Source organism: Schistocerca americana, chromosome 4, assembly GCF_021461395.2.
Source record: "Schistocerca americana isolate TAMUIC-IGC-003095 chromosome 4, iqSchAmer2.1, whole genome shotgun sequence".
Taxonomy (NCBI): domain Eukaryota; kingdom Metazoa; phylum Arthropoda; class Insecta; order Orthoptera; family Acrididae; genus Schistocerca; species Schistocerca americana.
The window spans coordinates 417,368,803-417,382,035 of NC_060122.1; the positions used below are offsets into that span (position 1 = coordinate 417,368,803).

Consider the following 13,233-nt stretch of genomic DNA (forward strand, 5'->3'; position numbering starts at 1 on the left):
GTTTTTAAGCTTCCTGTGCCTAACCGGGACTCGAATGTAGAACGCCTCCTTTTCCTGCCTATGCTATTACCAACTAGCCCTCCAGAAGTACACGTTCATGACCCCGCACCCACAGCATCAGCTCTGCCCCAACATACCTAGCAGAACTAGCACACCCTGGATGAAAGAATATCTCTGAGAAATGTGTACCCAGTACCTGAGGCTATTTCCACAACGGATATCTTACTCTGCTACTGTGTGAGTACTCTTGTGAAAATTCTGAAAGTAGGACGTAGTGACAGAATTAAGGTTTTGGGGGCGGGTTAGAATTTGTTCATGGACAGTTCAGCAGCTAAATATATTGCACAGGTAAAGCAAAGTTCCACATACTAGTCCAGTTACGACACAATGTTTTTACTACGATGGAGGGATTGACGACTGTGGTCGATGTGACACATAGACTAATTTTTTCATGAATCGTGACGGCACTTTATTTTACAGATTCGTCTTCAACACACGAACTTTTACACTTCGCTATTACCGATTTCGGCTACTGCCATCTTCAGATCATTAAATATTCTGGTGTAGTATCAACGTCAAACTAAACGTGTAGGTGCATAAGAAGTGCACGTACAATGTACCTACATGTTAAGTTTGACGTTGATACTACATCAGAATGTTTTATGATGTGAAAATGGAAGTGGTCGAAACCGGTAATAGTGAAGTGTAAGTGTTTGTGTGATCAAGAAGAATATGTAAAATAAAGTGCCAGAAAAGAGGATCAAGGACTCATTCTCAGACTATGCCTTCAGCAGATAAATCGTGACGGTCTAAGGACTCCAAGATCTCACGAAATGCTAGGGCAGCTGACGTAGTCATTTACCTCATGTGGAAAGAGGGATATTTTTACGTGCGTTTTCTGTCCGGGATACTGTAAAATTGCGTGGAGTGCGGCAGTAGTCACACTGGTTCCATTCTTTCGACCACTAGATTATAGCGAAAAATTACGGGCGATAACTGAAACGTCAAAAGGGACGAAGACCCAAAATCGTTTACTCTGTTTATTTATCTGTCTACACAACTGTTTACAAGTAAAACTATTTACTTATCGAACGTGTGTCGAGAACCTGGAGCGACTGCCAAATTAATTTGTCTCCTATGTTACTTCGTTTTGACGTTTTCTGCCCAGTTAATGGCATTTCCAATCCTAGTAAACATACTACAGCGCACTTACTTACGGTGATTCTGAAACGTGCAGGCAAATGAGAACCGAACACCCGCTTCAACGGAATCCTGAGACGGTTCCTTGTTGGAAAACACTGCAACAGTTTCCTTGCCGACCTGGAGAAAGACATTCGTGGACAACTGTTTCAGTCGGATATCGCAGTGCAGGAGTAAGTGCGGATGTGGATCAGTCAATGGCTGACCGCGTTCTACGAAACAGCAAGTGATGGTCTCGTCTCCCAATGGGATAAATGGCTGAACACGTGTGGTGATTACATCTAAAAGGTCCCGTGATGGGGGGTGTTGGGCCTTCATTGGACTGTCTATTGTGCTCAGAAGCATTAAGAACAGAGCTTACGGATTGCCACCGATATCTTACCCTAATTTTATGGCAAATTCCTATTTGAACCAACTGCTGAGATCATCGTTCGCTAGATTTATTCACTTAAACTAACTTACGTAAAGGACAACACACACATCCATGCCCGAGGGAGGACTCGAACCTCCGACGGTAGATTCGCGCTAATCGTGGCAAGGAGCCTCAGTCGGCGTGGCTACCCGGAGAGGCCACCGTATTTGCTGTTGGTAACATCTATGTTTAATAACCCATATCGCTCTTGATGAGAATCTGACCTCCTCATAGCTCGGTCGCCCGTATTGTTCCGCCTAGGGGACCTGCCATGCAAACTGTTATAATTCAGACTACCTACTGATAGCTTTATTTACGCAAAAGCATAAATGAATTGTGATCATGATCCAGCAAATATTTTTAAAAGCTCTAAGGAACTCACAGCAAACATAGTGCTGAGGGACACAGTATATTGTGGTTAAACAGCAATCGTATAGTAAATGTGAAAAGTGACAACAGGCTGCAGATGACTTACGTTTCACAAAACTACACCAAGGGAAACGTGTAATCTTTGTATGTTTGAATTATACACACCATTTTCTCTGCACACTAGCGTTGCTCATAAAATTCATTTAGAAAATGTACGTATGATTCAAAAGGAACTGTTAGTTTATAACTGAGAAGCATATTAATGCCCCTTAAATTTATTGTTGTGACGACTGAAAATTGGTGTTGCTTCTTATGGCAACTCTAAATTTTGTTGATTATATCAGTGCTCTGGTCTTACTGACCTGATATTTGAATAATGTAGCTTTACCACCGCAAATCGCGTGCAACTGTCTCATTATTGCTTTATACCAATTCTTTTGTTAAGCACCGTGGAATATTCAGTAAAAAAAAAGTAATTCAATAAAGGTAATCTTCATTGATTTGATTCATCATTCTCAGGCTACTAACAAATGGAGTACAGGAAATTATGTCAGATATAGCCTGCTTAATTCCGTTATAAGCCATCGATAAACGTGTATTAAAGTGGATAAATGGGTAAAAAGAAAGCAGATAACTGTAAATGAAATTGCCAGTTGTTGTTTGTGTTCTGCGTTACTTAACGTTTATATAGACGACACCAGTAGTAAATGAAACATTTGAGAAGACAAAAAATCTTTGTTTGCGTACATCTTAGCAGCGTCGATATACACTGCCGGAAAAAAAATCGCAGCACGAAAAAGTAATTAATGGAGGGTAACGAAATTTCGGGAATTCTTTTTCTAGGTAACATATATAAGAGATTTACATCGCAAGATCATAGACGTAAACGAGATAAGCCACTCAAAGTGTGAAATGCTGTTTCATGAGCAACCGGTTTAACTGCCAGAATGCTGAATGCAGGCATGCAGAGGTGCTGACACTGTGTTGTACGGGTGCCGGATGTCGCTGTGTGACATGAAGTTCCATGCCTGTATCACTTGGCCAGTCAATACAGGGATGGTTAATACTGTTTGTGGATGGCGCTAGAATTATCGTCCAATGATGTCCCACAAGTGCTTGATTGGAGACACATCTGTTGACGAGGCAGGCTGAGGCAACAGTTCGAAACTGTAAATCAGAGCTGTATGGGGATAAGCGTTATCCTCTTGGAAAGCACCCCATGGGATGCTGTTAATGAACGCCAAAAAAACATGTAGAATCACCAGACTGACGTAGAAATCTGCGGTCAGGGTGCTTGGAATAAACCAAAAACGAGATCCCGCTCTCATACGAAATCGCATCCCAGACCATTACTCCACGTACAGGTCTAGTGCGTCTAGCAACACCACCTAGACTACAGGGCTGCGCGCACACTTGTGACGTCACATACTGATGGCCGGGTCTGTATCGGAACGCTCCTGTTAAGCAATCTGCAGCTATACGAACTTTATACGAGTTGTAGAGCTGAGACCGCATAGTGATTCTCGTGGTTTCATCTTCTACATGGCCTTTTAATGAAAGTATGGAAATTTATATCATTGCGTTAAGTAACTGAACAAAACTGCCCTACCCGGGTTCCCGGGTTCGATTCCCGGCGGGGTCAGGGATTTTCTCTGCCTCGTGATGACTGGGTGTTGTGTGATGTCCTTAGGTTAGATAGGTTTAAGTAGTTATAAGTTCTAGGGGAGTGATGACGATAAATGTTAAGTCCCATAGTGCTCAGAGCCATTTTTGAACAAAACTGCCCTATGTTATTTCAAGATGTAAAATTATTTTGACGATATGCCTTAAATACGCGTTTCTAGGCTTGAATACAAACCGTAATATTAAATACTGTCTTTTACGTCAGGAGCTACGTTTTCTTCCAGTAAAAAATCGGCAATATGCAACAACAAGCACCCGTTTTCAGTTTTAAATAAAGCAGCTGGAGCTCCTACAGAATTAAAGAATTTGTTTCCCCGGTTATTTTCGTAAATTTTCCTCTCCACTTCAAAATTTGCTGACCTCACAAGAAACTCAGATCATTCGACGAAATTGAGCACCTCCTGACATAATGTTTAATAAAGCAAAAATTCCGAAAAAATATTTTATTTCCCTGTTTCTCCAGAACTTTAGAACCTTAAACATGAAAATATTGTTTCTCCTATATTCTTGACTTAAATTCGTGTCACAGAGTACTGTTAATTTAATCACAATGCACTTACCTCGAAATTGTGCTCTACGTACTGCTTAATCTGCCGAACACGGAATTCATTAAAAAAAATTTCTAAGGTAGTTTACTCAAATTGAATTTATTTCCGAATAGCTGTATATGTAAAAATGAACAAAATAATTCTGTAGGTCTTCCAAATAAAAGTACTGGAAACTCAATAATCTGGTAGGAATGATAAGGAATACTAAACATTTTTGAGCCATACTAATTAATACAGCTATTCTGTGTGACAATAGTTGCAAATATGGGAGACATTTCACAGCCAGCTTCGTATTAACCTCGCATCAATGGCCCAGAATGAAGAAACAAATTATACCGGTACATGATACATAACTGCTTTTAAAAAAACAATTGGCAAATGCGGTGCAATGGAAACAAACAACACGCTATAAATTTTTTGTCGTTTACTTACCCTTGAATGATGCATAGACACAAATTCCTGTCTGGGAGCAAAAGGGAACGCAACACTTGTATCCCATGCTCCGAAGAACTGTAGGCGAATACTGTATGAAATCTATATGAGTTTCACGTGGCACACACTTTCAACACAACATACACGTTAACAGGACTGCCGATTAAAGATAAGACGGCCAACAGTTTGTGACGTCACGTGCCAATATGACCGCTGTGCGTAGGCCTTGTATCTAGAAGGCTTTGGTCTAGCACGCAGATAGTTTGTTCGCAGTAACTCATCTGGTCCCCTTCTACACAACACACGGCAGCCACTAGTACCGAGACAAAACCTTCTTTCATCAGAAAACACAACAGACCTCCATCATATTCTCCAATGAGTTCACGCTTGACACCGAGGAAGTCGCAGAAGTAGGTGGTTTTGGGTCAGTGGAATGCATGCTACAGGGCGTCTGAACCATAGCTTTCCTTGAATTAACAGGTTTTTAACAGGTCGCTGTAATACCAACTACCACTCAAATTGCTTCTGCAGATGCTACACGATGCACAAGACTCATACACCCACACGATGGTCTTCCCTCTAGGCAATGCCATGTGCCCTTCTGGAGTCCGGTCTCCTTGCGACGATGCATTCTCGTGACCACCGCTGCCAGCAGTAGTATATAGTGGCTGCTTTACTGCCAGGTAATTCTGCAGTACCACGGAAGGAAAATCTAGCTTCTCTTAGCCGTATTGCACGAACTCGTTGAAACCCAGTGAGGTGTTGGTTAAGACGTATTTGTCACCTTGAAGGCACTCGTGACTAACATCAACGGCAATCATAAAAGTAGCTAAAGTTAACGATCGTTAAAGCGTATATTTAAAGGAAACCTGATTTTGCAACCTCATAGGGGCGCTACTGGCACATTCTTCTGTCACTGTCTCGAAATTTGAATAGACATCATCTTCTAGATGTAGAAAAGCGTCTGCAAACCTTCGTTTAAGTCGCACGACTCCTTCTTGGTGCTGCGATTTTTTTTTCCGACAGAGTATTTCTCACATGAAAATACTGCTCGTGCAACTTTCGAATTTATTTGCTATTGCCCCATTTCGAAATCTTAGTCATTATCAAGTCGTAGTCAATAATGTCTATTACGTCGCAAACGTGTGGCACCCAAATCTGTCCACCAGCGCTCATGTGGAGCGAATTATAAACAACAAGGAAGTCACACAGAATCCACATCATCTCTGTTATGAGTATATAACTGATTCACATGGTATATTCACACGAAGAAATGAGTTGTGACATGTTATCTAGAGGTTAGCTGATAACTATGAAGATTCAATTGGCCAATTGCAAAGAAATTTTTCACTTTTACAGCTCAAAACGGACGAAGTCTTAATTTGACTTTTTTTATACTTCAGATTCAAAAAATTACAGACTGACTACAAAATTATACCATTTAGGAAATAATGACGTGCTTTCAAGTGTTTTTAATTCCATTCTCGTTCAAATGCTATGTGAAAATGGAAATTCAAACACCCGGAAGCACAGCATTAGTCATCACAAGATATACCGTGAAATCAATCGGACAAGCCATAATTACAGGCCGCGCACGATTAGCGGAGAGGCCTAGACGGTGCAGTCATAGACTGTGCTGCTGGTCACGGCGGAGGTTCGAGTGCTTCCTCGGGCATGGGTGTGTGTGTTTGTCCTTAGGATAATTTAGGTCAAGTAGTGTGTAAGCTTAGGGACTGATGACCTTAGCAGTTAAGACCCATAAGATTTCACACACACACACACACACACACACACACACACACACACATAATTACAGGGAATTTTGGTAGCAAACAAGGAGTGGCGTTGACAATCAGGTTCTATTGGAACATGACCCTTTCTAAAACTTATATGGAGCACAGTGTTGGGGAATGACTAAAACGCATCAACGAAGATCAAACGCAGCAAGAACGGTGTCCCAGTGTCAGAGTTTAGTTTACGCATGAGGCGACCGCCTAGGAGACTCAGATTGCTGGTAGCATGTTTACAGGGTTTTTCAGAAGTATAAGTTTGGTGCATAAGTTCGTAACGTTTTTGGCTTTGCATGTTGGCAATTCGTTTACTACGTGTTTGCTTATCGTTTGCCGTATTTTAGTGTAGCTCGCTGTTCCTATTTGAGTTTAAATGTTATCATTTTATCATTTGGACATAGTGAGTGGAGCTATGGCTAATAGGAAATAGAGTGTCAAGTGGGAAAATAGGAACATTTCTGAAATATTCTTCTGTCTGAGTTAGGAAACAGCACCAGAGACAGTCACAATCATTTCCGCCTTGTACGGGGATAAATGCAATTCGACGAAGCACGGAAAGAAAATTGTCTTCTCTTTCTAAGGAAAATCGTTTTGACATCAGGGACATTTTAGATTCCGGAAAACCTTAGGTGTTTCATGAAGATCGTTTAAATGCATTAATCCACGACGATGCACGTCACTGTATTCGAGAACTGGTGAATGTGATGAACTGTGATGATTTCACCCCGTGCGACATTTGCAGTGGGGAAGTTAAAAAAAAATCGGGTTTATGGGTACCCCATCCTCTGAGCCACAATCATGAAAATCAACAAGTGGTCGTTTGTGCATCTCTGCTCCCCGTCTACAATTGGCTCGTGAACAACACTAACCACTCCTATCCTGTATCGTTACTGGTGATGAGAAATTATGTCTTTATACTAACTTAAGAAAAGGAAAGGAATGGCTAAGCGCAAACAAAGCAGCAACTCGCTGTACAAAGATCTGCACGCATCCACAAAAGATGGTGCAGATGGAGCAGCGACGGTGTGGTGTGGTATGAATTGCTTCCCCGAGGAGTAGCTATCACTGCTGAAATTTATCTGAGACTTCTAAGAGATGCCATCTGAGAGCGACTACCAGGAAGACTGCGCGAAGTGATGCTGCACAGCGATAACGCCCACCTGCACTCTGCTAGACTGACAAAAGCACTACACAGGGAGTGGGTTGGCACGTCAGTCCGCACCCGTTTTATTCACCTGATCTTGCACCCTCAGATTTTCAGTTTTTCCGCTCCCTGTAGAATGACCTTCAACGAACTTTCTTTCCGGATGAAAATGCGTTCTGAACATGGCTCGAGTGTTCTTCGCCTCAAAGCCACATGATTTCTACAGCTGCGAAATCAAAAATTTGCCGCAACACCGACAAAATGTTGTAAATATCGAAGGGGAATATATTATTCATGACTAAAATGTCTGTTATGTGTATTTGTTACATTTATTAAACTTATGGAGAAATGCAACGCTTTTATGGAAAATGGAAAATTGTACTGAAATGCAGGAGGATCTGCAGCGAATTGACGCATGGTGCAGGGAATGGCAATTGAATCTCAATGTAGACAAGTGTAATGTGCTGCGAATACACAGAAAGATATATCCTTTATCATTTAGCTACAAAATAGCAGGTCAGCAACTGGAAGCAGTTAATACCATAAATTATCTGGGAGTACGCATTAGGAGTGATTTAAAATGGAATGATCATATAAAGTTGACCGTCGGTAAAGCAGATGCCAGACTGAGATTCATGGGAAGAATCATAAGGAAATGCAATCCGAAAACAACGGAAGTAGGTTACAGTACGCTTGTTCGCTCAGTGCTTGAGTATTTCTCACCGGTGTGGGAACCGTACCAGATAGCGTTGATAGAAGATATAGAGAAGATCCAACGGAGAGCAGCGCGCTTCGTTACAGGATCATTTAGTAAACGCGAAAGTGTTACGGAGATGATAGATAAACTCCAGTGGAAGACTCTGCAGGAGAGACGCTCAGTAGCTCGTTACGGGCTTTTGTCAAAGTTTCGAGAACATACCTTCACCGAAGAGTCAAGCAGTATATTGCTCCCTCCTACGTATATCTCACGAAGAGACCATGAGGATAAAATCAGAGAGATTAGAGCCCACACAGAGGCATACCGACAATCCTTCTTTCCACGAACAATACGAGAATGGAATAAAAGGGAGAACCGATAGAGGTACTCAAGGTACCCTCCGCCACACACCGTCAGGTGGCTTGCGGAGTATGGATGTAGATGTAGATGTAGATGTAGAACCCAGTACCTCTGGGGTTTCATCAAATGTTCGATTCCCAGCGCCCCCTCATAATTTTTCTGAAGTAGTGATGTCTGAAACGGAGTCCACTCAGCCACGCGAGGCCACGTGGGGAGCTGCTTGAACAAAGAAGTGCACTATATGGATTTATCTACTGGCAATAAATGCAGGAGGGATTGGTGATACGTTGATCACAGTGCATCTGCTCCCTTGTCTGCAGCCATAGCACGCCTAGGGCTTAACCCTCGATTTGTGTTGATGTTATATCATTGGATGAAGCATCTCTGAAGATTTAGATTAGTAATATCTATACTGGCGTAGCGCATCAGTAAGGAACAGGTGTGACAGAACACGTACTTAAATCAATCGATCCATATTGTCGCACCGAATAAATTTGTTCAAAATGTTTCTGAATTTCTAAGGGACCGAAATGCTTAGGTCATCGGTCCCTAGACTTACATACTACTTAAACTATGATAATAACAACACACACCCATGCCTGAGGGAGGACTCGAAGTCATGGACTGCGCAGCTGGTCCCGGAGGAGGTTCGAGTCCTCCCTCGGGCATGGGTGTGTGTATTTGTCGTTAGGATAATTTAGGTTAAGTAGTGTGTAAACTTAGGGACTGATGACCTTAGCAGTTAGGTCCCATAAAAATTTCACATACTATTTTTTATTTTATTTTTATTTATTTATTTTATTTTATGTTTTTTTTTTTTAGGAACTGCAAACGTGCGCTTTCCTGGATGGCAGTAATAGCGATTTCAATTAATTTAACGACGTATTGACGGGCGCCGCGTCACAATCTGTGCCCGTACTGAGCAGCTGCAGTGGTAGCAAAATACCTGGAGTGATTCTCCGCATTGACATGTGCCCAATTTCTGTTTATCTTGTATGGGATGTCCGGATAAGGAACCCTTGATTTAAACTAAAATTTCTCGAAAGCTAACATTGATAGACGAGTGCAGCAAACGGTACGTTTATTGTGAAATCTGTAACAATTTAATACAGAAGTTGTACAGAGCTTTTGAAATAGTTAGAAAAGATGCTAACAGATGGAGGCATAATCACAATACGTAGTGCGTGTAAATAATGCGCGCCAGCTCAGAACGTTCAATTACACCATAGAAAAGTGAAAGTTAGTGTTTAACGTCCCGTCGACAACGAGGTCATTAGAGACGGAGCGCAAGCTCGGGTTAGGGAAGGATTGGGAAGGAAATCAGCCGTGCCCTTTCAAAGGAACCATCCCGGCATTTGCCTGAAACGATTTAGGGAAATCACGGAAAACCTAAATCAGGATGGCTGGAGACGGGGTTGAACCGTCGTTCTCCCGAATGCGAGTCCAGTGAAAGATCGCTAGCGTACCGAAACAAGAGGTTTTTCCCCAATACTCGAATACCGCAAAACCCGATTCGAAAACCGTTCTTAGAGCCTTCGACCAACTTCAACTGACAGGCAACGCGGCTGACGATCTAGAGGGGAATTTCGGCGTCAGGCAAACTGTAGTTACCACCGAAAATATCGCCACGGTTTCTGGAATTATTCAACAAAACCCAAGGAAATCCGTCTGAATGACTGAAGCAGAGACTGGTTTGAAGCGTTTCAGCACACAGAAAATACCCCGTCACTGCCTACTCATATTTTGATAGAAAATTCACAGCGTACAGCGCGCGAGTTGTGCGACTGACGTCTGCCTTTGCGCCTTGTCTGAATATATGAGACTACTTTTCGTGGGGCACATTCAGTGACAATATACACCGAAACCATCCCATCCCGCTGGACAAGCTTCAGTCGGCCATCTCTGTGGCGTCTGAATCCATTTGCGTTGTGACACTACAGGATTTGATGGCGAAGTTCATTGTGCGTTTGGTCACCTCCGCACTGTGAGTGCTGGACATGTCGAAGAGATAGTAATGTGATTGCAAAGAATGCTCGCTGAGGACGAGTTTAATTCTGCACGCTGATAACGTGCGAAATAAACAGCGCACAGCGACATATGTTAGCAGCCTTCCAAACTGTTTCGAAACTTGTTTATTACTTCCCTTTAAAATTCTTACAACTTTCACTATAAACATAGCGTATCTTGCACTCGTCTATCGATCTTGGTTTTCGAGATACTTAATTTTGAAATCAAGGTCTTCTGCGCTAGGCACCCTGACTCTTTTACATTGTCGTCTTACGAACATCCTGAAGTATGGGTAACGCTGTACTTCAATCATCTAATGTACATCAAAGTTGCTCAATGGTGCAAATTAATTGGTGCTAACCGCCCCTCTCCCCAAATTCTGTAACTCTCCAGATCCCCTAGCGCCATGCTCTCCGCCTCGCCTTCCGTATATACCTCCCCCATCTGCTCCTTTTCCTCGAACACATCCACGTCCTCTACACCTCCCACCACATTGATCCCCTCATCCTCTGGTTGGTCCTCTCAAACCCCGCCCTGTGTCGCGCCTTCACCATTGTGTTCCTCTACCCTTCACCTCTACACCCTTCATCTTCCCCAAGATGGCTTCCGTCGACTCCCTCTCCCTGATGATGCACTCTCTCCCTCCATTTATCCCTCCTATCAATTCTGATCCTCAACTCCCCCTCCCTTCCTCTGTCCTTTCCCCGGGTTCCCTCCTCCCTCCCCCCCCCCCCCCCCTCCCTGTTTCTTCCCTGCCTACCCTCTCTCTGCCTACCCCCAGTCCTTTCTGATCTCCGCTCTCTGCCTTTCCCACTCCTTCTTGCTTCCGCCCACCCCCCCTTTTCTATGTCCACTCTCTCCATCGCCTCCCCCTTTTGTTTCTTTCTCTCCTCCACCCTTTTTGGCCCTCATATGCCCAGGTCATCCCTCCACCCCAATCTGACGCTGTGTCTCCTGTATAGTGCTGTTGTGAGTGTGTTTTCAGTGTTGTGCGTCCCCTGTCAGTGTTGCGAACAGCACCATACTGTCGCTAGTTGTGTTTTTTATCTCGTGCGAACAGAAACCAGACTGTCGCCGTGTTTTTTAATTGTGCATGTCTCCTTCCTGAGTGTCTTCATCCGCATCGTCAATGCTGTGATTTTGTACTTTAAGTTCCGCAATTTTCCGCCATTTTACTGTTATTAACAAAGTCACCATTTTATGGTCTATTTATATTGTTTGTTCTCTCACCATTGTTTGTGTAACTTTTCTCTCAGCTGTAAAGCAGCGTATTAAGTTACTGTCAGCCCACCCCTCCCCAGGTGGGCCGGCAATCGAAAATGAAAAAATTGGTGCTAATTGATTTCCAAAATTTGCTGTTACGTAGAAGAGGGAGATACAGTAAAATTGGGAGGACCTACATTTAGTTCCTTAAATGGCGAACAGTCGTTACAACATGTAAGCTGAGCGAAGAAACTACAGAAATATATGCCCAAGTTGAAGTAAAAGTTTGATAATCTGACTGAATAGAAGTGCTTATATAGCCAGCGCTTAGCAACGAGTGCAGAAGTGCCTCGGCTGCTGGGGTCGGCGCTCACCGTTCTGCCCGGGGGCACCGGCGAGTCCCACGCGCACACACGGCTCCGCGTGTTATTGTTGTACTCGAGGAAGAGGTCTCCGTTGCGGACGGCCTTCGGCGACACGGGGTTGGGGGGCGGCAGCGGCGGCGGCTCCTGCGGCGGCGGCGACGTCTGCGGCTGCGGCAACGCCTGCACCGGCGTCTCCGCCACCGACGCAGCCTGCCCGTCCACTGCGAAACAAACCACTCGCCGTCCAGAGAGACCATTTCACAAGATACTGCTAAGCCTTAGTGTAAGCGAAGGGACAATATTAAATTTCTGACAGTTTTTCGAAAGTTTCATCACAGCCGATAATTCATGAAACACTTACAAAAACCTTCCTTTAGACCGCCATTGCAACAACCGTCTACACGCTGACTGAACTTCGACTTCGCAGCACCCTTCTAGCTAACCGCCCACACGTGACTATGGTGATGCTGTTCTCCAAGAACTATTGCGCGAAATCTCGCGCAGGCTGGAACTGGCGGTGAGTACTTGTGAACGGTGCATTTGTGACATACGATATTTCGGCCATACCACTCCTGAGTACAAACAATTATCATGGGTACGTGTAGCTACGTGCTAATATGCCAAATCTTCTATATTTGCTCTATCGCCTTCTCCATCATCGGACGTTCTCTTATCTGCAATTCTTACACAACTGTCTCAACAGTCTGGCCGTTAAAATTGCTACATCACGAAGATGACGTGCTACAGACGAGAAATTTAACCGACAGGAAGAAGATGCTGTGATATGCAAATAACTAGCTTTTCAGAGCATTCACACAAGGCTGGCGCCGGTGGCGACACCTACAACGTGCTGTCAAGAGGAAAGTTTCCAACAGATTTCTCATATACAAACAGCAGTTGACCGGCGTTGCCTGGTGAAACGTTGTTGTGATGCGTCGTGTAAGGAGGAGAGATGCGTACCATCACGTTTCAGACTTTGATAAAGGTCGGACTGTAGCCTATCGCGATTGCGGTTTATCGTAT

The 13,233-nt window shown here is 43.6% G+C and overlaps 1 protein-coding gene across 1 annotated transcript in view; it reads right to left on the reverse strand.

Moving 5' to 3' along the window:
* The window catches only part of LOC124613141 (nephrin-like), an 840,812-nt gene that overhangs the window by 34,060 nt on the left and 793,519 nt on the right, over positions 1-13,233 (reverse strand). Inside the window, exon 14 of the mRNA XM_047141759.1 lies at positions 12,220-12,431. Coding sequence (XP_046997715.1) covers positions 12,220-12,431 — 212 coding nt within the window. The remainder of the gene's footprint in view (positions 1-12,219; positions 12,432-13,233) is intronic.